Here is a 23,191-nt window from a genome sequence, read left to right on the forward strand (position 1 = left end):
GATAAGAGCTGAGCCAGTTGTTAGCTGTTCCCCCAATGCCAATATTTTCCTGCTTGTGTAGCAATTTGTCATGGTTTATGGTGTCAAATGCCTTTGAAAAATCTAAAAATATGCCCATGGTAAGTTTTTTGTTGTCTAAACCTATCAGTGCCTCTAACAGAAAGGAGTGAACTGCAGATTCGGTTTAGCGGTTTGCTCTAAATCCATGTTGAGATTCTGACAGAATGCTATTTACCTCTAAGAAGTCTGTTAGCCTCTTATTGAAAAGTCTTTCTAATATTTTTGAGAAAACAGAAAGAAGTGCAAGGGGTCTGTAGTTGGAAACATCATCTTTGTTTCCTTTCTTGTATAATGGCTTTACTTTTGCTACTTTCAAACATGAAGGAAAAGTTCCTGTAGCAAAAGATAGGTTACATAGGTGGGTTAAGGGCTCAGTAATCAAGTCCCCACACTTCTTTATAATGAAATCAGGTATATCATCTATACCTGCAGAGTGTTTCATTTTGAGACTTTTTATTGTAACCTGAAGTTCTTCTACATTTGTTGGGTACAGAAACATTGATCTGCTTGAGACTTTTTTCCCTGTTTTTGTATGCGGTTTTCTATTAGAAGTCTGTTGTAATAGTTTTTCTGTTACATTTATAAAATAGTTATTAAACATATTAGCTACTTCCTGTGGGTTATTAATGTTTTCCAAGCCAGCCTTTAATACTATATTATTAACTCTACTTTTGTAAGATTTGGTGTCTTTTTTTACAACTTGCCAGATTGCTTTGGTTCTGTTTGAAGCATCTTCTATGTATTTATCATTGTCTCGTTTCTTTGCCTCCTTTATTATTTTATTTAAGATTGATTTATATTTTTTAAAGTAACTATCAAACTCCTGAGTTGTGTTGTAGCTTCTTGCAATATTGTGAAGGTACCGTTTTCTAGCACAAGATTTCCTTATACCACTAGTAATCCACTTGTTGCTTTTAGTGGTTTGCGTTGTTTTGGCTTTCAATGGAAAAGCAAGATCAAAATAATATTTAAAAATATTCATGAATGTCTGAAACTTATCAGAAATATTTTCTGTACTATACACTATCTCCCATGATTCTTGTTGGAGATAATTCTGGAATGTTTGTACTGCAGTATTACTGAAAGTTCTTCCTATGTGTGTAGTCTTCCTCATATAATTATAGGATGGATTAGTGTTTACACAAAAACTTATAGCCTGTGCATGATGGTCTGCCAGTCCAGCTTTTATTACAACTGATTTATATTTTGTTTTGGAGCTTATTATTATTTGGTCTATGGTAGTGCTAGAGTGATTCATTTCACGTGTAGGGGAGTGGATTGTAATCTCCGAATTTTTGGCTGTTAATATGTTCATCAGCTCAGATTTTGAATTGCTTCGCTTATTGAAGTCTACATTTAGGTCTCCACATATAAGAACTGTTTTTCTATTTGTTACTACTTTATTTAGTAAAGTATCAAGCCGAGTGTTGAATTTTTTTAGGTGGGTATCTGGAGATCTATATAAACATATTACAATTAACTTGAATGCTGGAATTTCTATGCCTGATATTACAAAATCTTTCTCAGTGTTTAAGGACTCAACATTGTCTAAGTTATTGAATTCAATATCTTTCTTTATGTATATGCAGTTCCCTCCATGTGTAAACTTATTTCTACAAGTTTGTGCTGCTAACACATAATCCGTTATTTTCACTGTCTTTAACTCATTTTCTTTCAGCCAGTGTTCAGTTAAGCACAGTATATTAACATATCGGAGTTCACTTGATAGCAAGATTTCAAGCTCTCTTACTTTATTCCTAAGTGACTGTATATTCTGATGAAGAAGAGTGACCTGGTGAGATTTTAGGTTTGTTCTGATTGAATTTGGTTGACCACTTACCTTTATTCCTGAATTTAAATTGTGTGAGAAATCTTCGTTCTCATCTAGAAGCGTGAGTTGGTTTTTTCCATTGGTCATAAGAAAATGTCCCGATGGTGAATAGGGGCAGTTCTCCATCTCTCGGTCATTTTACTTGTGTGGTCGATGTTGAGGTGGTTTCTGTTTTTGCTGCAAGGACTGCTACTGGAGGTGGTGTTGATAGGTGCACTAGTTAGGCCTATCCTAATTTGGTCTTGAGGCTTTTTGGGAACAAAATGACGCGGTCGCTTTACACTTCTTCTCACTGGAATTGCTGAACTTCCTCCTGTTGCTGGGGTGGTAGTAGTAGATTGTTGGTGTTCACTGATACATGTAAAATTAGATGTCCTTGGTGATACTTTTGAGACTGGATCTGTTGATGTCCTTAGTGGGTCTCCTGTAGGTACTGCTTCTGGTTTCCAGTGCCCAGTTCTTCTTGTTCTATCTTGAATATCTTCGGGTGTGGAACTTGGTTCTGCTGCTTTTTTTGGGTTAGATGCCTTTGCCGGTATCACAGCCTGGTTTAGTCGATGGTAGTTTTGTTCCGCTGTGTCTTCTTTGAGTGATGAAGGTGTAGTACAGTTATTTTTTGAGCCTGCTCGTTTATCTTTCATAACTATCGAGTTGGATAAGTCCGTTTCTGCTGCTGATTTTTCTTGTGTTTTCACTGTCGTATTTGCTGAAAGGTCTTCACATTGTATGTATGTTAGAGCCAGTATTTGCAGATTGGCACTTACTGTTAGTTGTAAATGTCTACATAATTTCTCTTTGCCTTCCATTTGCAAGTGAAGTCCATGCTATGTATAATCGCTTCTACTGAGGAATGTATTGGCGTCCACTACCATTACATGCTCACAATTTTTTGCTGTCCTCATTGAGAATTCGTTTGCAGCATAGATTCTGTTGTTCAGTTTTGGTACATCGTATCTGTATAGAATTGTGTGCAAGATAAGCTTTGTGTGGATTGTCTTATGAAGAGAGTCTGTTAAGGCACATTTGAAATCCTGAAATTTCTTTAGGATGTCGTTTGTCCCACCTAGAATGATGACACTGTCATTTTTCATATATTCTTTCGTCTTCCCATCTATGTTACAAACCACGTCCTTTAACTGTGCGTTTGGTTTTATTACAGAAGAGATGTAGTGTTTTTGATTTTGAGAACTGTTCATAATTTTTGCACAGTGATGACCATGACTGTCAGAAAGAATTAATACATTCTGTCTCTTGTTATCACTGTGTATCATTTTTTGGGGCACTGGTCTATTGCTTTTTTTACAGTTTTCATTTGTATTAACGCTGTTGGTTTTGTCAGGGTACTTCATAACACAAACACTTGAGTCCTTTGCTGTAGTATTTTTGCTTCTGGTCCATTCTTGCTGCTTTTCTTTCTCACTATTTACAGTTTTTGTCGGTTTTGTTTTGATTGGTGCACTCGATTTCAGATAACCTAACAGTTCGGTATTTTCATTTCAAAGTTTCGTTAAATCATTCTTTAAAGTGTTAATCGCTGTTTGCATGCTTATGATACACTCTTTTAAATGTTCAATATCTGTTACACATTTGTTACATGGAATATTTTCACTTTCAACGGCTGTATTTCCACGTGGTAGAACATTGCGCACATCACACTCGTGAGCCATTTTATTTGACTTAATATACGTACGAGTAGTTCACTATTTCTAGACCGAATTTCGCGCACTTGAGTTATAACATCACGCACAATGCATTTACGACTGCAGTACTCACTGATTTTTACATATGTCGTACATTTTTCGTTCAATTTATGTTTATATTTGTAGAGCTAACACACTTGCAGTTTGTATGCAAAATATGTTGCAAATGGAGTTTGTAGTAACAAAGTAATACATTAAAACGCCATGCCTAAAGCAGTAGTTATACCTCATGTACAGCAAAAGAGTAGAAAGCGATAACCTTCGTTCCTTTTGTCATTTTGTGGGGGGTGTCAGCAAGAAAAATTTTCACAAAGATTTGAAATTATAAATTATCATCAAGTTTGTTGCCAGTCACTAAGTGCTCTTATTCTCAAATATTAGATGCCTAAATCTGGGTATTTTGTACTTTGGTGTGGTGGCACCTCATTGAACTATGTGTCATACTTTTTCTAGGTACCTTCATGGGTGTTTGGAGAACAGTTCACCAAAGTTTCATCACAATCAGATGAATGGTTTAGGAATGCATGAATTACAAACATACAAAGAAATATTCATTTTTATGTATTTAGATGAATGCAGATTCATCACCACCTATGAAAGATGAAAAATGCTTGTAAGGCAAGTGATCAGGCCAACAAGACTAAAAACTTCTAGGAAGGTGCACCTGAGGATCAGGAGGTCCATAAAGTTGACAATATTTGCAATGTTATGGGTACTGAAGGTAGGAATAAACACTGTGCAATTGTTCAGTGGGTGGACACCATTGTATGCAGGGGGACACTGTTTCAGCCAAAGAAGACTGATGCAAACAACACACAGTCACAAGATTCTATTGAAATGAAGGTAGAATCACCTAAACTGTGTATGAAATCATTAAGATTCAGTTCACATAATACAGTGCTTGAAGGACACAGGAAAACTTGTTCAGTGAGAAAAGGTACAGGAAAGCATGGCATATCAAGAAGTAGTCAATCTGTAATTAGCTTTAAAGTAAAGGGAATAAGTAGAACTACTGTTTAATATGTTGTATGCAGTAGTTCCATGTGTAGGTTTTATATGAACGTAATATTATGGATGTGTTTTCCGAGGGAATGTAGAGTAACTTCTGTTTTAAGGACAAAGTTCCGATGATGTATGAAAGCAGTGAGTTAACAAATCACTTGATAAATAGGGAGAAATGCCAAGCATGATAAATTAATTGAGTGGACCCATTATATGTTAAATAATTTGTTCCAGGAATTTTCTGAGAAGGAAGAACTTTTGTAATTTTATTCTGCTAACTTGTTAAGTGACAGTTCAATAGAGTGATGTCTATGTGTAAAAACAAGAGAAGCTTATCATATTGTCCACCACAATACTCTCCTCTGGCAGTTTCTAGCTGCATCTTGCACATGAATCACACAGTTTTGTTACAAAATTGGACATGGGTAAGACAGCTGCATTAACTCTGCTAGTGATTGTTGAAGAAGAGCCGAGAAAGTCAAGGAGAAGATTCTGGACTCATTGATGGCCTGAACAGTGAATTGCTGGCAGAGAAACACTACATAATGCTGTACAGTGATCTGAGATGCGTACTAGTAGAAGTTATTCATTAACTCAATTGAATCTCCACTTCATTTTCAATTTTCAATTGAAATTAGTTAAAGTATAGTATCTAATGTCAGTTTGCGCATGCACAGTATCCATTGTCTCAATGCTGTATTGACTACCATCACTCTGAAATAATATGCTTCATCACATAGATTTCAAGATCGGGACTCATTTTGTAATTTCATTTTAACGGAAGAGAAGATTTGTTTAGAAGCTTCTTACCATAATTGAAAAAGATATTTACCAAGACACAAACATGAGGCAGTCCATAAAGCCAAGAGATGGGTTTATACATTTTACACAAAGTTTCATAATAGCAAAAACATCCAGCGTGTAACTTGTGTCCTACATAGAATGACAGTCATGTTAAGATTTCTGGGGTAAAATTCCAATCATTGGCCTATGCACTGAGAATTGCAGCAAATACATTATTTATAATAAATAATATTGATTACTGCAGATAATACTTATATTATGACAAATTGTACCTGAAATGATGCATTTTTGAAAGATCCCCAATTGTGTGATGCTTATGTTGATACCATGTATTCTGTAATAAAAAAACTCCATAGAGTATGGCAGCTCTGAAGTTCTGCTTGTGTCATAAAAACAATGTTGCAGCTCATTGGCCATGTTCGTCTCCAGGAGGCAAAAATATGATATGCCAGATTCTTCATTTCAGACTTAACAATGTAGAGGAATGTGGAATTCTGTGCTGTGACGCCACCAGCTATTCATCCACATTCATTTTCACATACTGTGAGAGGGTTGCTTAAAGCAACGAAAGGACAAGAGGACAAAATGGAATTTATTTTGTATTGTTATGCCTACATACACCGAAGAACCAAAGAAACTGGTACACCTGTCTAATATCATGTAGGGCCCCTGCGAGCATGCAGAAGTGCCACAACATGACATGGCGTGGACTTGACTAATGTCTGAAGTAGTGCTGGAGGGAACTGACACCATGAATCCTGCAGTGCTGTCCATAAATCCATAAGAGTATGAGGGGCTGGAGATCTCTTCTGAACAGCACATTGCAAGACATTCCAGATATGCTCAATAATGTTCATGTCTGGGGAGTTTGGTGACCAGTAGAAGTGTTTAAACTCAGAAAAGTGTTCCTGAAGCCACTCTGTAGCAATTCTGGACATGTGGGGTGTTGCATTGTCCTGCTATAATTGCCCAAGTCCATCGAAATGGACATGAATTGATACAGGTGATCAGACAGGATGTTTATGTATGTGTTACCTGTCAGAGTCCTATTTAGACATATGAAGGGTCCATATCACTCCAACTGCACACACCCAGAGCATCCACCAGCTTGAACAATCCCCTGCTGATGTGCAGGGTCCAGGGATTCTTGAGGCTGTCTCCATACCTGTACACATCCATCCACTCGATACAATTTGAAATAAGACTCGTCTGACCAGGCAACATGTTTCCAGTTGTCAACAGTCCAGTGTCAGTGTTGATGGGCCCAGGAAATGTGTAAAGCTTTGTGTTGTGCAGTCACCATGGCTACATGAGTGGGCCTTCAGCTCCAAAAGCCCGTATCAATGATGTATCATTTAATGGTTCACACACTGACACTTGTTGATGGTCCAGCATTGAAATCTGCAGGAATTTGTGGAAGGGTTGCAATTCTGTCACATTAAATGATTCTCTTCAGTCATTGTTGGTCCCATTCTTGCAGGATCTTTTTCCAGCTGCAGCGATGTCAGGGATTTGATGTTTTACCGGATTCCTGATGATCATGGTACACTGGAGAAATGGTTGTATGGGAAAATCCCCACTTCTTCACTACCTTGGAGATGCTGTGTCCCAATGCTCATGCACTGACTATAACACCACATTCAAACTCTCTTAAATCTTGATAACCTGCAACTGTAGTGGCAGTAACTGATATAACAACTGCACCAGACACTTGTTGTCATATATAGATGTTGCTGACCGCAGTTCCATATTCTGCCTGTTTACATATGTCTGTATTTGAATACGCATGCCTATATCAGTTTCTTTGGCGCTTCAATGTATAAAATGTGTCAAGATACTGTTTGTCAATAAATGTAAACAGGAACAAATCAAGAGTCTGGCTTTGTTTCAAACCCGGAGGAATGTTGTACCATGGCCTGGTCTGGAGGAATGAACTGCCTAGTGCCTTTGCAGCAATATGACATCAAAGGGAGAGAGGCACTATCATCATATCCAGAGTGCTAGAGTACTTACTCAGTATAGTGACACTGAAAAATACATTCACCATCACTTCTAAAAAGCAAACTTGAGTCAGGTACAACAGGCCATCCAGAAAAGCTGACTGGACAAAAAAGCCTGGTCATATAAAGTCACCATTGTTCAAAAGTGGTGACCGAGTACACCATCTTGTTTTGCCTTTCAGGCAAAAGTGCTGTCAAAAGGAAAGCAGTAGCCAGCTCAGCACACATAAATATGACTTGAGGCTGGCCCTCATGCTCAGATGTGTTCAGTTGTGCGTAGATGTTTGCAGGCAGTATGCAGGCGTATACGTGATACTGAGCAATGCCTTCAAGACTAATACATCTGTAATTCACAGTGATGCAACCAGTCACCTGCTTTGGATTTTAGCTCAAGAAGATAGAGGCATCTGCCTGGTAGAAGATTGTATCCCAACCACTTGGCATATTTGTACCTTTGGGATACCTGCTGGGTGATTTCTCCCTGAGGTCACCCCCCCCCCCCCCCCTCTTCAGTGGATTACATTTTCGAGTCCAGGCTAGTAGCTGCCTGGTCAGTCCTGGTGGATGATCCCGTTGCTGCCCAGTGCAACCATACACCTTCAATGTTGATCATGCTGGTGACTACAGTTTGAGTACGCTGAGCAATGAAGCAGCCTGGGTGTGGCTGTCACATGCCATCCAAGGCACACAGTCTGTATCTAAAATGAATAAAGGGTTAATTCGTTCAGGGATGTCTTTATTAGTAGTCCTCTGCTCAGATCCAGCCAACAACATTTGCTCAACAATGTCAGTGGCTCCCATCCAAGATAACATGTAATGTCCTCCCTACCAAGAACTCCTCAATCCATTCAGAATTTTTGTAATACTCCTTATGATCGTACTTTCATTAATAAATGTTGGTGTGGTACTGAGCTAGTTTCTTTCAGAAATCAATAAATACTGCATTCATCTTGGTCCATGACTTCAAAATGTCACATGAAAGAATCACGAACTGGGTTCACATGACTGACATGAAAGATGTTTTTGAAATCAATGCTGGTTGGCATGTAGGAGATCATGCTGTTGCTTTATTACCTTTGAGCTCAGAATATATTATATGACTCTATGGCAAATGGATGTCAAGGGTATTGGGCATTAATTTGTGTATCACTTCTGCTACCCTTCTTGTTGACAAATGTGACGTACTTTCCTTCAACTAACTGACACAGTTTTGTGTTTGAGGGATCTCTGTTTGAAAGAGAGGCTAACTCAGCCAAAATTTCTAATTTTGTTTAGCTATTCTCAATTTCAGTTTCTGAGTCATCCATGAGTGTCTGAATGCTACCTCTGATGCCACTGGCAGCATTTACATATGACAAAAATTTCTTTGGCTTTTGTGAGAGGTCTTTCAATAAGATTCTGCAACAGTAGTGACTGAAGGCTTCATATGTTGTCCTTTTGAGATTGAAATAAATTTCATTTGGAATTTCTCTATCTATAGCTTTATGTTTTTTTACATCTTTTGCACAGTAGTATCTGTTTCAATAGAAGTTTACCAAGCAAAGTGGCATGGTGGTTAGAATGCTGGACTCACATTTGGGAGGACAATGGTTCAGACCCATATCTGGCCTTCCTTTGAAGGGGTATGGCTGACTTCCTTCCCCATCCTTTCCTAACCTGGTAGGACCAATGACTTTGCTGTTTGGTCCCCCTCCCCCCAAATCAACCAACCAACCAATCAACAGAAGTTTCTTTACAGAGACTGTATACCATCAAGCATCCCTCCTATCACAAATTGTTCTACAAAGCATGCACATCTTCTTTGCATGGTCCATTAGTTTTCTAAACTTGAGCCACAGTTCCTCTACATACCTGTGCTAAGAACTAAGAGTTTAAGTTTTTCCTTGATTTATTACACAACTGGTTCTTTATCTACTTTACTGGACATGTAAAGCTTACTAATTTATTTTAAGAACTTCTGCACAAAAATGCAGTTGTCAGTCTTATCTGCAGATAGAAAGCATTGTGTATTATGCCACTGCCGTCATTCAATGACAGTAGCTTTTGCTTCAGCATACTCAGATGGGCTATTTGGAAGTGAGGAAGGATTGGTGTGTGCCACTTCAAACTTTGGCACTTGTATCTAGGTCATACTCAAAATTCCAAGTCTTATCAATGATAATCTCACTTTAAAAATCAGCTTCTCTTTGAAACCTTTTCAAAAGTTCATGACAAACAGGCCAATAGGTCTCCATCTGTTTGTCAGTTGGCACTTACATAAACAGCTTGGTGCACACTTACCTCATTTACAGATCCTCAGTAGCAGTTTTATGCATATTGGCTCTGTTCACTCCTACAGCCTCTGTTATCCTATAAACACTTGATAAACAGCTGGTATTCAAAAGTGCATGACCCAATTCACATTGTCAGTGGTTTTGTTTATTCTCTGCTGTCCAGAAATTGGCCCATTCTCCATCTCCTGATGACCCTCCTTGAACATATTTTGCCATCTCAGAAGTTGTGATTTTGATAGACACTCATCCCCAAAGGTCTGCTGCAATAGAGGGAGTGCCTCATTAGTGGATTTCCTGAGCCATGTGCAAAATTTGACAGCCTATCAATGCTCATCAGAATGCTGCATCTTGAGCTTATACTGTGCACCACCTGAGGGTTTCAGTTTTTTTGTCAGTCTTGACTGAATGAAAACCTGGGTCCAACTTACTATGGGCACACTGTGTGACTAAAACCTATCTTCAATCTTGCCCAGAGTGCACATGCTGAGACCAATGGAAGGTTCAGAAAAATTGGCCTCGGTGTTTTCCAAGTAGAGACTGTACCATATATACTGGGTTTGGACAAAATAACATAAACATCTCATTATTAGAGAGTTTTTCAGTCTTAGTTGTAAGGTGCTGGCCCTTTTTTACCATTGTACTACAATGACAGCATCTCTGAATGGGTTCTGAATCAACACTGCATCTTTGATCATTATGGTGTCGTGTTCATCTATCATAACAACAGGTCTTACAGAATTTTGAGGACATGTTTTTGGTGTCCACTTCATTGATACAAGAATGACAATAATCATAAACCTACTATGCATAGCTAGAGCTACTGTATTTACTGTCATGACAGAATACAGAGTTCATAAGAAGACTACATCTGCGATCACTAAACCCAATGGTAGAGACAAGATATTAATGAGAACCATTACCTGTAAGAAGAAAGACATTACCACAAGAGTGATTGTTACATTCAATATGCATCCAGAAGACACAGTATCAATGGAAAGAGTGCAATAGGAACCACACACAAAAAACATACAGGCAGAGCTGCCATTGTCAGAGCTCTTGTAAATGAGTTGGACATGAAGGAGAGGCTTCACTATTGCAACAGCTACAAACCAGCTGAAACATGCAATGTATTGGTTTATTTATTTAATGTTTCCATGAATCTGCTGCTATCACTAACACAGGGTGCTTGTGTATATGAGGGTTGTAAATGTAACAGTAGCAACTGTTTATTTACAACTTATACAAAATAAATGTTTATTTCAAATTTTATAGGCCTTCAAAGGAGTCACCAGCATTGTGTACAACCTGTTGCAAGTGACATGGAAGTAATAGTGCACCCTTAGCAGTGCCAGCTGTGTTGATAGTTTGAATGTACCAGATGCACCTTAGCACGGTACTGCAAAATGATGGGCAGGTCCTACAGAAAGTGTCATCATTTCTTACTCCAAGCTGATCAGAGGGCTGTATTCCAAAAATGAATTGCTTAGGAAATGAAGTGTCAACTCTTTCTGCAGGACTTACCCATCATTTTACAGGAAATGCTGGGGCACCTGGTGTTCAAGTTGTGACTGATTTGCTCAAACAATGGGCCTAGAAAGTGCTGTACTAACAATAGGACTTAAGTCTGGCATTCACTTGAAAACTGTTGTAGAAATTTGCCAGGAAATAGACTGCTGTGCTCGAACTATCAATACAACAGGCACTGCCAAGGGCATCCTATTACTAAAATGCTGGTGACTACTTTGAAGGACAGTAAAACATTGACACATATATCTGTTTTGTATAAGTTGTAAATAAGTAGTCAGCACTATTATAGTTCCAACCCTTGTGTATATGAAGAGTACCAAGGGAAGCATACAATTCTGATTGTCTAATTGCAAAAGGGGAGCTTGACTGAAGTTCTGAATTGTATTAAGCAATTGTATTTTGATTTTCAGTGGAAACAAAGCTGGAAGGAATGCAAAGATGTAACATCCCATCCATGACAATGTCTTGCAGTAAAATGTTGGATTTGATAAGATTAGGAAATGAAATCAACCGTGTTGTTTTCAAAGGACACTAAGTCTGGTTGTCCAGACAAGGACTTGCTCCCCCCCCCCCCCCCCTATTGTGACTCATATGTATTAATCAGTGTTTCATCTTGCTTGGTGGCTTTTCAGTGGATCCTATGATCAAGCTGAAAGGGAAAGTAGTTGGTAAGATCTATGAAATCATCTCAGGCAACAATGTTCATTATGCCACAGGCATTGTTCCCAAAAAATAATTGCATCATCCAAGAAGAAAATGTCCCCATTCTCACAGCCAGAAATGTCCTAACTTGATTGGTAAACCTGAAGATGAAATATTATCTCCCTGGCCTCCACCCTGGGAAACAAGTAAAGGACCGTCTCTCTATACTCATATATACATAACTGCATCATTGTCTATATCAGTGCATCTCCGAGAGAGTAATCTAAGATTGTTTGCTCATACTTTATACCGAATGAAAATGCATTTTGGCTGTTTTTGGTTCCTCTACTTTCCTGTCTGTACCAATTACAACATACTGAATCTTGGAAAAAGATCTTGTTGTGTCTGGAAATGAAAATTTCTTCCACATCAAGATACTCAGATCAGTGCTTGAAATAATCCATGCTCCACTTGACTTCTTACTGATGCTGCTGACAACCAGTTACTTTCTCAGTATGAGGACTAAGTGTAGCAAAGTCAACTTTCATCCTCTAAATGCATGAGAACTTTCAATAAGAAGGATTAGGGTTGCTTTGGATTCCAACAGTAACAGTGCACTGTGTTAAGAAGGTTCTCGTGTTATTTTGCCAACCTGCTCTATCTTTCTCAACTATACTATCTCCTTTTAAATGCAAATATGGCTGATGTCTTTGCAGACACTCATAAAGACTGTGGCTTGAACTTCAACTTATCTCTCTCATCTTTGTCCTCGTCCCCCTCCCCCTTTACACAGTTTTTTTTCTCTTCTGTTTCTGTATAACTCCAGCTCCAGAACTTGAGATATTGTTAGCTTTTTCAGTCTGTCTGCCTGTTTTAATCTTCATATCTGCAAGCAAAGTGTTTGGTTAATTTTAAGAATGTTTGTGGTTTCTTTTTTGCATTGTCTATTCCTTTCAATTTGCAGAGGAAGTCAAACTGAAGGAAGAGAAACACCAGAGAGTACACAATGAACTCAGGCACCTGTTAGAATCACTTGCAATCCAGCTGAGTTCACCTACAAGATTCGTTGAATCAGCAGAAGGTAGCATCAAGGAACGGATCCGAGAAATTCTTCAGGACAATAAGGACAAAAGTGCCGTGAGTTCACATAGTTTATGTCACTTGTTGATTGCTGGATGCACAGTGAGACCATTATTTGTGCATGAAAGATTCCAATTTTCTTTAATTTCAGTTGATTTCTCATGATACTTGGCTATTTATTTCATCATATTTCATAGTCTAGTAACTAGTTTTGTTAGTCATTACGAAAAATGAAAGCTATTCCCTGCTCTTTTTTATAGGAAATTGCATTGCACATTTCACATAAAGACTAATGCATAATGTTGAAAGTATCTTTTTGTCTATTTTTATCAGTATTATCAGATTGTTTAAACTTAAGGGGAGTTGGAATGCCCTATCTCGCCAATGTTAAATTTGCTAACTTTGTGTACCTTTTTCTTTGGAACTATTATCTTCAGAACTTTGAAATTCTGGCAGAGGTTTTCAGCATATATTGTGAGCCCACTGAACTAGAACCAATGTTTTCTTTTTGTTGGTATAGTATTTATGAATTTTTTACCATTAAGCCATTTTTTATTGGAAAAAGTATAACATAAACTTCCCTAGTTCAGAGAATAAGCCAGTTCTTGTCATGATTCTAGTTCAGTGGCCTCTTTGAACTGTTTTGCAGCATTTCTGAAAATTTGAATGTTGTTGGTTGAGTGGTTTATGAGATAAAGGTACATGTAACACTAAAAATGTCAAATGCCAGAAAATGCGATTAAAGTAATTTATTATGAAAATTCACAAATACCTTTTATTCTATTATCAAAAGTGTCCAGCAGAGTAATCAGGGTCATCTTCTAGTTCTTCTTCTTCACCTAGAAGCTTTCTTCTCCTTGCTGCCCTTGCTTTTTTTGTATTAAATTCAGCTGCATACTGAGCCTTCCTTACTCGCACGCTGTCCAGAAGCTGAAGACCTCTGATGGTGTTGATACCAGGAGCAATGCCGAGCCTTGCCATGACCTTTAGCCTACCCATATGACCATCATTGAATGAAATAACAGCATCACTGACTCCCCATTTCAATGTTTTTATCCCAACAAATACATTCTTAGGTACACGAGTCCAAATGAGGTTGTTGAACGACTCGTTTTGATTCTGGGTACAACCATGAAGACATTTTCGCAGAAGATCAGGATGCCCCAAGTCTCTATATATTGGTTTAATTACTTCCATAACAGCCAATGGAATATAATTTTTATGGTGATAAGGATCCCCAGTAGCTTGAGATTTTCTATAATTGCACCATGACTGAGGACCATCTGGACAAGCAAAATGTTGAGGATTATCATCAGTTGATGATCGATGTAAATATGTGGCCCATACAGCTTGTCTCATTTCCTGCAAATTATTTGCATTATTTCTTATTGCCATACCATAGTATTGTTGTAATTCATTTATAATTTTATCTGACAGGCGACCTCTAATGGTTTTACCATCTGACAAAATTTTGTCCTTCAGATTCTGTTTCAGTTTCCTTAGACGAGTGCCCATTCGTTTCTGAACATGACCGACACATTCTAGTTTAGTTATTGTCTTATTGACATATGGCATGGATTCTGTAACACTTTTGTATGCCTTGGAGTCCCCATCTCCAAGGAATTTTGTGTAAAATACTCCCCGTTCTTTTTCTGATCTGCTAAACATTTTCACAGCAGCGGCAGCCTCCATGCCTCCACTCGTACCTTCATAATTCTTGCTACATATGTGAGCTGCTTCTTTCTTACCAGATGCACAATGGTAACAATGTTTAGTGAGCACTTCATAGTCCAAAACTTTACCGCTGTCCACACTAGTAACAGTAGCAACAGCATTTTTGGATGTGTGACCCCTTTTCTGCCAGGTTCCATCAAAAGCAACAGGGATATCTGGGTTTCCTTCATTTATATATTTTGCTTCACTGGCAGCAGCTTTCATTGATAAATCTGCTACAGACTGAACAGCATCTCCTATCACTTCAGTGTAATTGTCAATTTTAGCAGGTGGAGGTGGAAGATTCATTATGGCACAAAATGTTTGAGCAGCAGTATGTCCTTTACCAATTGCTCTCATTGCATACATTAGCCTGATATTACTCTCAAACAAATTGCTACTGCATGTTTTAGAGCTCCAAAAACAGGTCTCATTTTCACAACTGGCACAAACTATAGCAATTTTGCAGGAAAGTCCTATAGAGTTTGTTATGTTCATATCAAAAGAACCTCCACAAAGATTACAACACAAACATTTCTTCATAAACTCAGTAAAAACAGGAAAGTCGACTAAAACATATTGTTCATTAGAAGCTTCATCTGTAATTTCACTTGCACAGTTTGATAACTTCTTTTTTGATGCACTGGTGGGCGTGTCTCCTTCACACATCTCAGCTGTACAAACGTCAGAACTTTCACCAGCATCAACAGGTGCTGAAGCAGAATCACTTGAACAAACGTTATTTGTAAATCTATTACCGCGAAACTTTCGCTTTTTAAATAATGATGCACTCCTAGGCATCGTAGAAACTACGCACTCACCACTGAAAGTCAAAACAAGACAGATAACAAACTCCAAATGAGCGACAAACTAAACTCGAGGCTCAAAACAAACACTCACAGATCAAAAACTGAACAATAAACACAGCTAGTCGTAAAAACAATGGTACCTATGGAAGGATCAAAGATTCTACAACTGAAGAGTGAAATCCACAGCCTTCTAAATGTAATGTTTTCGGAAATGCGAAGATTTAAATGTGTACAAATCACAAGATGGGTAACTTTGCTGGGCGCACATGTAATTTTGAAAAATTAAATAAAAATACTTCCAATTGGAATTTCTTAACAAATTTTGCACCATTTTAAGCAGAAAATTTCAAATTAAGTTATAAGGTTAAAAACTGAAAATGTGAATTTTTTCCATTTTCCGGCATTCCAACTCCCCTTAAGAGAAGACCCAAAATGTTTATTCCTATATCAGCATATCGTGCTTCATGGATCTAAATAAGTATAGATAGTAGGTGTTGATAATAGTACCATAGTAATGAAGATAGGCCTCCCAGGCTCATGGAATCTGCAAATAGTATTATAATTTGTTTACTTGAACTATTTTATCTGTACCATGTGACTCATGACTCTTACACATATAGGGTAATGTGAAGAGGTAGCTAAACCTTAGAATCTTTAATTCCAAAAACAACTGACCTATCACAGGCCTTGGTAATTTAAGTCAATTATCAATTTGATTTGAATAATAGTTTATTTATATGACTTTATAAAGTACCTGTATTGTGCATATTTTGTTCAGATAGAGAACGTGAACTGCTCTGCTATCATAGAATTTTTAGCTTTGATCAGATTATCAGGAGTGTAAATCCATTGTGGCCCTATTTCTATTGAAAATGATCCTTGGGAAAGATCGGCAATACTGTAACCACATAAGAAAATTTTGAGAAAATGTAACTTTGGATTAGATGATTTGTAATAAGATAGCTGACCTAAAACATAAATGTACCATACATTTTAAATATGGCAAAGCTCAGTGCAAGTTTGTTACTGATTTTGTACCATGGATGGGACTTTAGTTCACAGCTTCATCCCAGGAACATAACAGCAAAGTAGTGAGCCATACACCCAAAACAGTCAAAGTTAATTTTATCCACTGAGATGGCTAGTGTTCTCATGAAGTAAAAGGGACTCTTTGTATTGATTACCTTACCTATATAGCAAGAATAGTTTTTGCACTTTTAAATGTACTGAGATTTCACCACCTGGATCTAAATACTGACCAGCCATTCTGTCTCTTTGTAGTTTTATCTTATAAAGGGTAAATCAATAATACCAATAACACTTGAATGCCGCATAAGTGTCCTGGACCAAATGGAAGTGAAAATAAGGAATGAATGAAGCAAAAATGGGTGTAAGAATAATAAATGACAGGCATTCTGTGAATTCAAAAGTAAAATTTTGCTAACTGATCTGACCATAACTCCTAAGAAGTTTTGGTTCTACAAAAAGTCAACATGAGGACAAAACTATGTGTTTAGTTGCTTAGTTCTAACACCAGGATGTAAGATAACAGAGAGAATGACAAAATATTGATTTTGCTCTTCTTAAAATATTTCCATGCATAGATTGTTATATGGTTCCTCCTTTCAGTCATTGCACAAATGCTAAAAAATTTGATACTTAGAAAAGTGATCATGGAACAGGAAATCAACTAAAATCACTCAACAGCAGAAAGGTATGTGGGCCTGATTCTACACCGATTATGTGAAAGAGCTTGCTTTCCTAGTGGCAGTTAAGTGTAGGTCTCTGCAACAACAAAGGATACCAAGTGAATGGAAAAAATTGCAGGTCTTTCCAATTTTCAAGAAGGATCACCAGATAGATGCACATAGCATAGACAACAGTCTGTTGTAGAATTATGGAATACATTTTATGCTCATGCATTATGACCCTTATAGAGGAAAAAAAACACCTCTAAAAATCAAAATGGATTTCAGAAACAGAGATCTTGTGAAACTCAGCTCAGTCTGCCCATTCATGAGATTTATAACACTGTAGACAATGTTGCTCAGATCGAAGCTGTGTCCCTTGGCTTCCAGAAGACATTCAGTGCAATTCTGCACTTTAGTTTAGTTCACAAAGTACTATCTTACTGAAAATCAGATTGGATTTTTGAAAAGATTCGGAACTTCCTAGCAGGCAGAGCTCAAATGTTGTTTCCAGAATGAATTTTCACTCTGCAGCAGAGTGGGCACTGATTTGAAACTTCCTGGAAAATTAAAACTGTGTGCTGGACCAGGACTCAAACCTGAGAACTTTTTCCTTCTACAAACAAGTGCCCTACCAACTGAGATATCCAATCATGACTCATGACTCGCCCTCACAGCCTTTACTTCTGCTAGTACCACAGTAGTCAAATGTTCCAGGTTCAGGTCACAGTCCAGCACACAGTTTCAGTCTGCCAAGAAGTTTCAAGTCAGCATACACTCCACTGCAGAGTGAAAATTCATTCTGGAAGCAACCAGGAGATGAGGTGATGGCCAAAGTAAAAGCTGTGAGGGCAGGTTGTGAGTCATGCTTGGGTAGTGCAATTTGTAGAGCACTTGCCCATGAAAGAAAAAGGTTCCAGGTTTGGCACCCATTCCAGCACACAGCTATAAACTACCAGGAAGTTTCAGATGTTGTTGTCAATGTGACAAAATCGACACATCTAAAATTAATTTTAGGAATATTCCAATGGAGTGTTATAGGACCAATACTGTTTGCAGTGTATATTAATAGTCTAGGAGATATGGTTGGAAACTCTGTGAGGCTGGTTCTGGACGATGTTGTGTACAGGAAGGTTGCAATACCAGAAGACAGTAGTGAAATGCAAGAACACCTTCAAAGGCTCAATGATTATTGCAGGGGCTGGCATTTGACCCTGAAATAAGGAAATGTAACATATTACACATAAATGATAAGAAAGATCCTTTACTGTTTGATTACACTACCAGCAATAAATCCTACCTAACAGCTCATATGTCCACATTTGGCATGGATAACAGTGGCAGTGCATTGTGGCATGGAAGCAATGAGGCCTTGATAGGTCACTGGAGAGAGGTGGTACCACATCGGCACACACAAGTCACCTAATTCTCGTAAATTCTGGTGAGGGAGCAATGAGCTCTGATGCACATTCAATCACATCCTAGATGTGTTGGGTTGGATTCAGATCTGATGATATGGGAGGCAGCACATCAATTGGAACATGTTGCTGTGTTCCTTGAACCATTCCATCACACTACTGACCTTGTGACTTGGTACATTACATTGTTGAAAAATGCCACTGCCATCAGGAAACATGATCATCATGAAGGGCTGTACGTGGTCTGCAACCAGTGTACGATACTCCTTGGCCACCATGATTCCTTACACAAGCTCAACTGGATCCTTGGATGTCCATGTGAATATTCCTCAGAGCATAATGGAGCCATCACTAGTTTGTCTCCATCCTGCAGTACAGGTGTCAAGGAGCTCTTTCCCTTGGAAGATGACGAATTCGCACCCTCCCAGCAGCATGATAAAGAAGGCATTGGGATTCATGAGAACATGCAACACTCTGCCACTTTGCCAATGTCCATTGTCTACCATCATGTGCCCATTTCAGTCATAGTTGCTGATGTCATGGTGTTAACATTGGCACAAATGTGGGTCATTGGCTTCGGAAGCTCATTGTTAGGAATGTTTGGTGCACTGTGTATCCAGACACACTTGTACTCTACCCAGCATTAAAGTCTGATGTTAGTTCCATTACAATTCTGTTTTACCAGTCTGCTCCTCGAATACCCAACAATTTGTGCAGTTTCTGAAATGCTCATCCCAGCATTTGGGCCATCACAGTCTGCCCTTGGTCAAAGTCAGATAGATCACACACCTTCCTCATTCTACACATGAACAGCATGACCACTGATACTACATGCACCATTCATGTGTCTGACTAGTTGTCATCCCTCACCAGGTGCTGCTGCTATTGATCATTTATACTGATAGTAGGTTGGTGGTCATAATGCTCTGGCTGATCAGTAAAAACTAGCTGCTGGAAAAGCAGACACAAGGCTGAGATACACTAGAAAACTATAAAGGAAGTGTAAGTCACCCACAAAAGACTTTTAGGGATACAAAACAGTTGTTCAACTGATTCTTGAATATTACTTGTCAGTCTGGGCTTCCTACATGTTTGGGTAAATAGTAGAGATAGACAGGATCCAATGAATAATGGCACAGTTAGTCACAGGTTTGTTTAGTAAGCCTGAAAGCATTACAGATAAGCTCAGCAAACTCCAGTGAAGATGCTGCAAGAGAGGTATTGTACATTGTGGAAAGGTTTAATATTGTACTGTATTGTATTGCATTTCTATTTGTCCTAGACTCTACAAAAGCAGCTTATGCATAAGACATTGCATACGTCAATTTATATGAGTACAGGTGAAGTGATTTTTATGTATACATATTAAAAATAACAAATAAAGCACTTCATACATATAATTATTTATATACTACACCTTATACATTTATAACAATAATGGTACTTATTACTACATATATTTAATATTTTTCCGTGGAGCAAACGCAGTAATGCTGTAAAAATGGCTCTAAATATTTTCCAAAGGTTTTGACCTCAGTATTTGCTTTTATGTTTTCAAGAGAGTGTTACAAAGCTTAAAACTATTTTTGCACAGGGACATGCTGATTTGGGTCATACGTACGTTTTTGTTTTGTTTGGTAAAGTGATCGTCAGTATCAATATTATCAAAAGGAAAGATGCTACTCACCATATAGCGGAGATGCTGAGTCGCATATAGCCACAACACAATGACTCTCACAATTAAAGCTTTTGGCCCTTAAGGCCTTCGTCAACAATCACACGCACGCACTCACGCAAACACAACTCGCACATGAGACTGCAGTCTCAGGCAACTGAAACCTCACTGCAGGCAGCATCACCTGTGCATGATGGGAGTGGCTGTAGGGGTGGCGGACAGTGAAGTGCTGCAGGTTAGATGGAGGGCAGGGGAGAGGTGGGGAGGGGGGACGATAGCAGAAAAGTAGAGAAATAAAAAGACTGGGTGTGCTGTTGGAATGACAGCTGTATAGTGCTGGAATGGGAGCAGGGAAGGGGCTGGATGGGTAAAGACAGTGACTAATGAAGGTTGAGGCTAGGAGGGTTAAGGGCTACAAAGAAATCTGGGGCATAGATATGGGTACCCACATGGCACCATCCTATGCCAACCTATTAATGGGCCATCTAGAGGAATCCTTCCTAAAAACCCAGAATCCTAAACCCCTCACCTGGTTCAGATTCATTGATGACATCTTTGCTATCTGGACTGAAGGTGAGGACACCCTATCCGCATTCCTCCAGAACCTCAACAACTTCTCCTCCATTTGCTTCACCTGGTCCTACTCAACCCAACAAGCCACCTTTCTAGATGTTGACCTCCACCTCAAAAATGGCTACATCAGCACCTCTGTCCATACCAAACCTACTAACCACCAGCAATATCTCCACTTGACAGCTGCCACCCATTCCATACCAAGTAGTCCCTTCCGTACAGCCTAGCCACCCGTGGTCGTTGCATCTGCAGTGACGAGCAGTCCCTCTCAAAATATACTGAGGGTCTCACTGAAGCCTTACGATCAACATTTCCATTTTCCCTGTACTTTTTCGGTAAACTTCAAAATCGTAGACTGATTAAATCCTTTCTTAGAGGCTATCTCTCTGGTGCTGAGACCAACAGATGAATAAGAAAATATAGCAGCTTTCTTTTCTGGCGTTAATTCAACTTCTCACTGCAAAGTCTCAACTCAAAATGGCAGTATAAACACTGGTTTCATTGTAAAACCAAACAACAACAACAAAGAGTTGTGTATATTTGGAGACATGTGAAGAAGTCAGATTATTAAGGCAAGAATATTTCAAAAAAGTTTAGCAACAATGGGTCTGGTACAACCTGAAGCAAATGGATACAAAAGACAAAAAGACAAAGTAATTCATGTTGATGCAATAAATATTTCAACCACTGTAATTCTAAGCTTGAAATTAGTGTGGTTAATGTTCACAGCTTGCTTGTGATTTCTCAGAAAGGAACTGATGCAACAAACTTCAAGTACCATACTTTTCAAGTTAAGACAGCAGAATCTTGTGATCCACCTCGTCATTATATTTTGACAGGTTAATACACACTCCTGTTGGTTCCTCTTTCTTGTCCATGAGGCTTAGTACATAATTTCTCCTCTCATAAATGACTGTTATTGTTGACCTCTATACTTATTAATCTGTGTTGTTAATTACATAGAATTTTGTTTTTATTTACAAATTCCATAGATTTGTCATGCATATAGCTTTTTGCTAATATTTTTGAAATGCAAGAGGATACTTTGATGTGCATGGTCTAGATTTGAAGGTTTTAACATTGTAGAACCTAAAGGTGCTCAATCATACTTAAAGGCCTAAATGAGCTAAGTAGTACTTTCATAGAAAAAGTAGGGCATAAAGGGGGCTTTTGCAGAAGAACATGATTTTTAAATAAACTCTCTCGATTGTGGAAACTCCTATTTCACAACTGACAGCTGAGCAATTTTTTGCCAAGTCTGTCAAAAACAAGTAAGTAAATGTAGGCTACTTTTAACATTCATTTTATCTGCCGGTCATGTTGCTAGGCATCTTCCCTCGATTTTCAAAGTGAACTTTAAAATCGGTTTACTGATATGCACATGTAATTCAATTGTAGTTGACATTTTACATGATCACATTCTTATTTTTTAGTTACCTTTTTTTCATTTTCTTAGTGTTTTTTTACTTTAATTTTAGGCAAGCCATGATAAAAAGTCACATTTCCTTCAACACAAAGATTACACAGCTCACATTATGAGCCTTGCTAGGAAGAAGAATAAATAAGAGATCGAACCATTAGTTTCCTCTATGACTAGTAGTGCAGTGGACAGCTTTAATCTAGACTTGTATGAGGCTTTAGTGTCAGCTAATGTGCCATGGAATTTGCTAAATAACCCTACATTTTAGGTCTTTCTGCAGAGTATCAGCAGCTACTGTATGCCAGATGAGTCGACATTGCACAAAATTTATTTGAGACATGTGTATGAAAAGGCTATTGCTCATATTAAAACAGACATTGGTGACCAATTTCAGTTGACAAGATCACTGACAGTTGTGGCAGATTTATACCTAATGTCATGATGTTGAAATTAGATTCCACAGCAGCAGGAAAACCCCACCTACTCCTGTATAAAGAACTGGAGAAGATAACTCACACTGTCAGGGATGCCCTACACATTCCGTGGCGAGGAGAAAATGTGGATGGGAAATTTTTGCTGTTGTTGACAAGACTATGCTGTCTACATGTTAAAAGCTGGAGCAACACTGAAAGAAGTCTATCCCAATGGAAAATCCAGGATGGTATGTAACAGTATTGTAAAAAGGAAAGTTGCTACTCACCATATAGGAGAGATGCTGAGTCACAGATCGGCACAACAAAAAGACTGTCACAAATATTGCTGTTGGCCAGTAAGGCCTTTGTCAAAATTAGACAACAAACACTCATTAAAACGCAACTCACATGCACATGACTGCAGTCTCAGGCATTAGAGGCCACAGCAGCAGATGCCTGAGACTGCAGTCATGTGTGTGAGTTGTGTTTGCATGATTGCGTATGTGTGTGTTTGTCATCTAATTTTGACAAAAGCCATACTGCCCGAAAGCTATATTTGTGAC

At 38.4% G+C, this 23,191-nt stretch overlaps 1 protein-coding gene across 1 annotated transcript in view; it reads left to right on the forward strand.

The window, feature by feature from the left end:
* LOC126194927 (coiled-coil domain-containing protein 170) overlaps positions 1–23,191 on the forward strand; it is a 436,254-nt gene that overhangs the window by 278,398 nt on the left and 134,665 nt on the right. Inside the window, exon 8 of the mRNA XM_049933307.1 lies at positions 12,804–12,976. Within this exon, the coding sequence (XP_049789264.1) occupies positions 12,804–12,976 (173 nt within the window). The remainder of the gene's footprint in view (positions 1–12,803; positions 12,977–23,191) is intronic.

The sequence above is a fragment of the Schistocerca nitens genome, chromosome 7 (assembly GCF_023898315.1).
Source record: "Schistocerca nitens isolate TAMUIC-IGC-003100 chromosome 7, iqSchNite1.1, whole genome shotgun sequence".
In the NCBI taxonomy this organism is placed as follows: Eukaryota; Metazoa; Arthropoda; class Insecta; order Orthoptera; family Acrididae; genus Schistocerca; species Schistocerca nitens.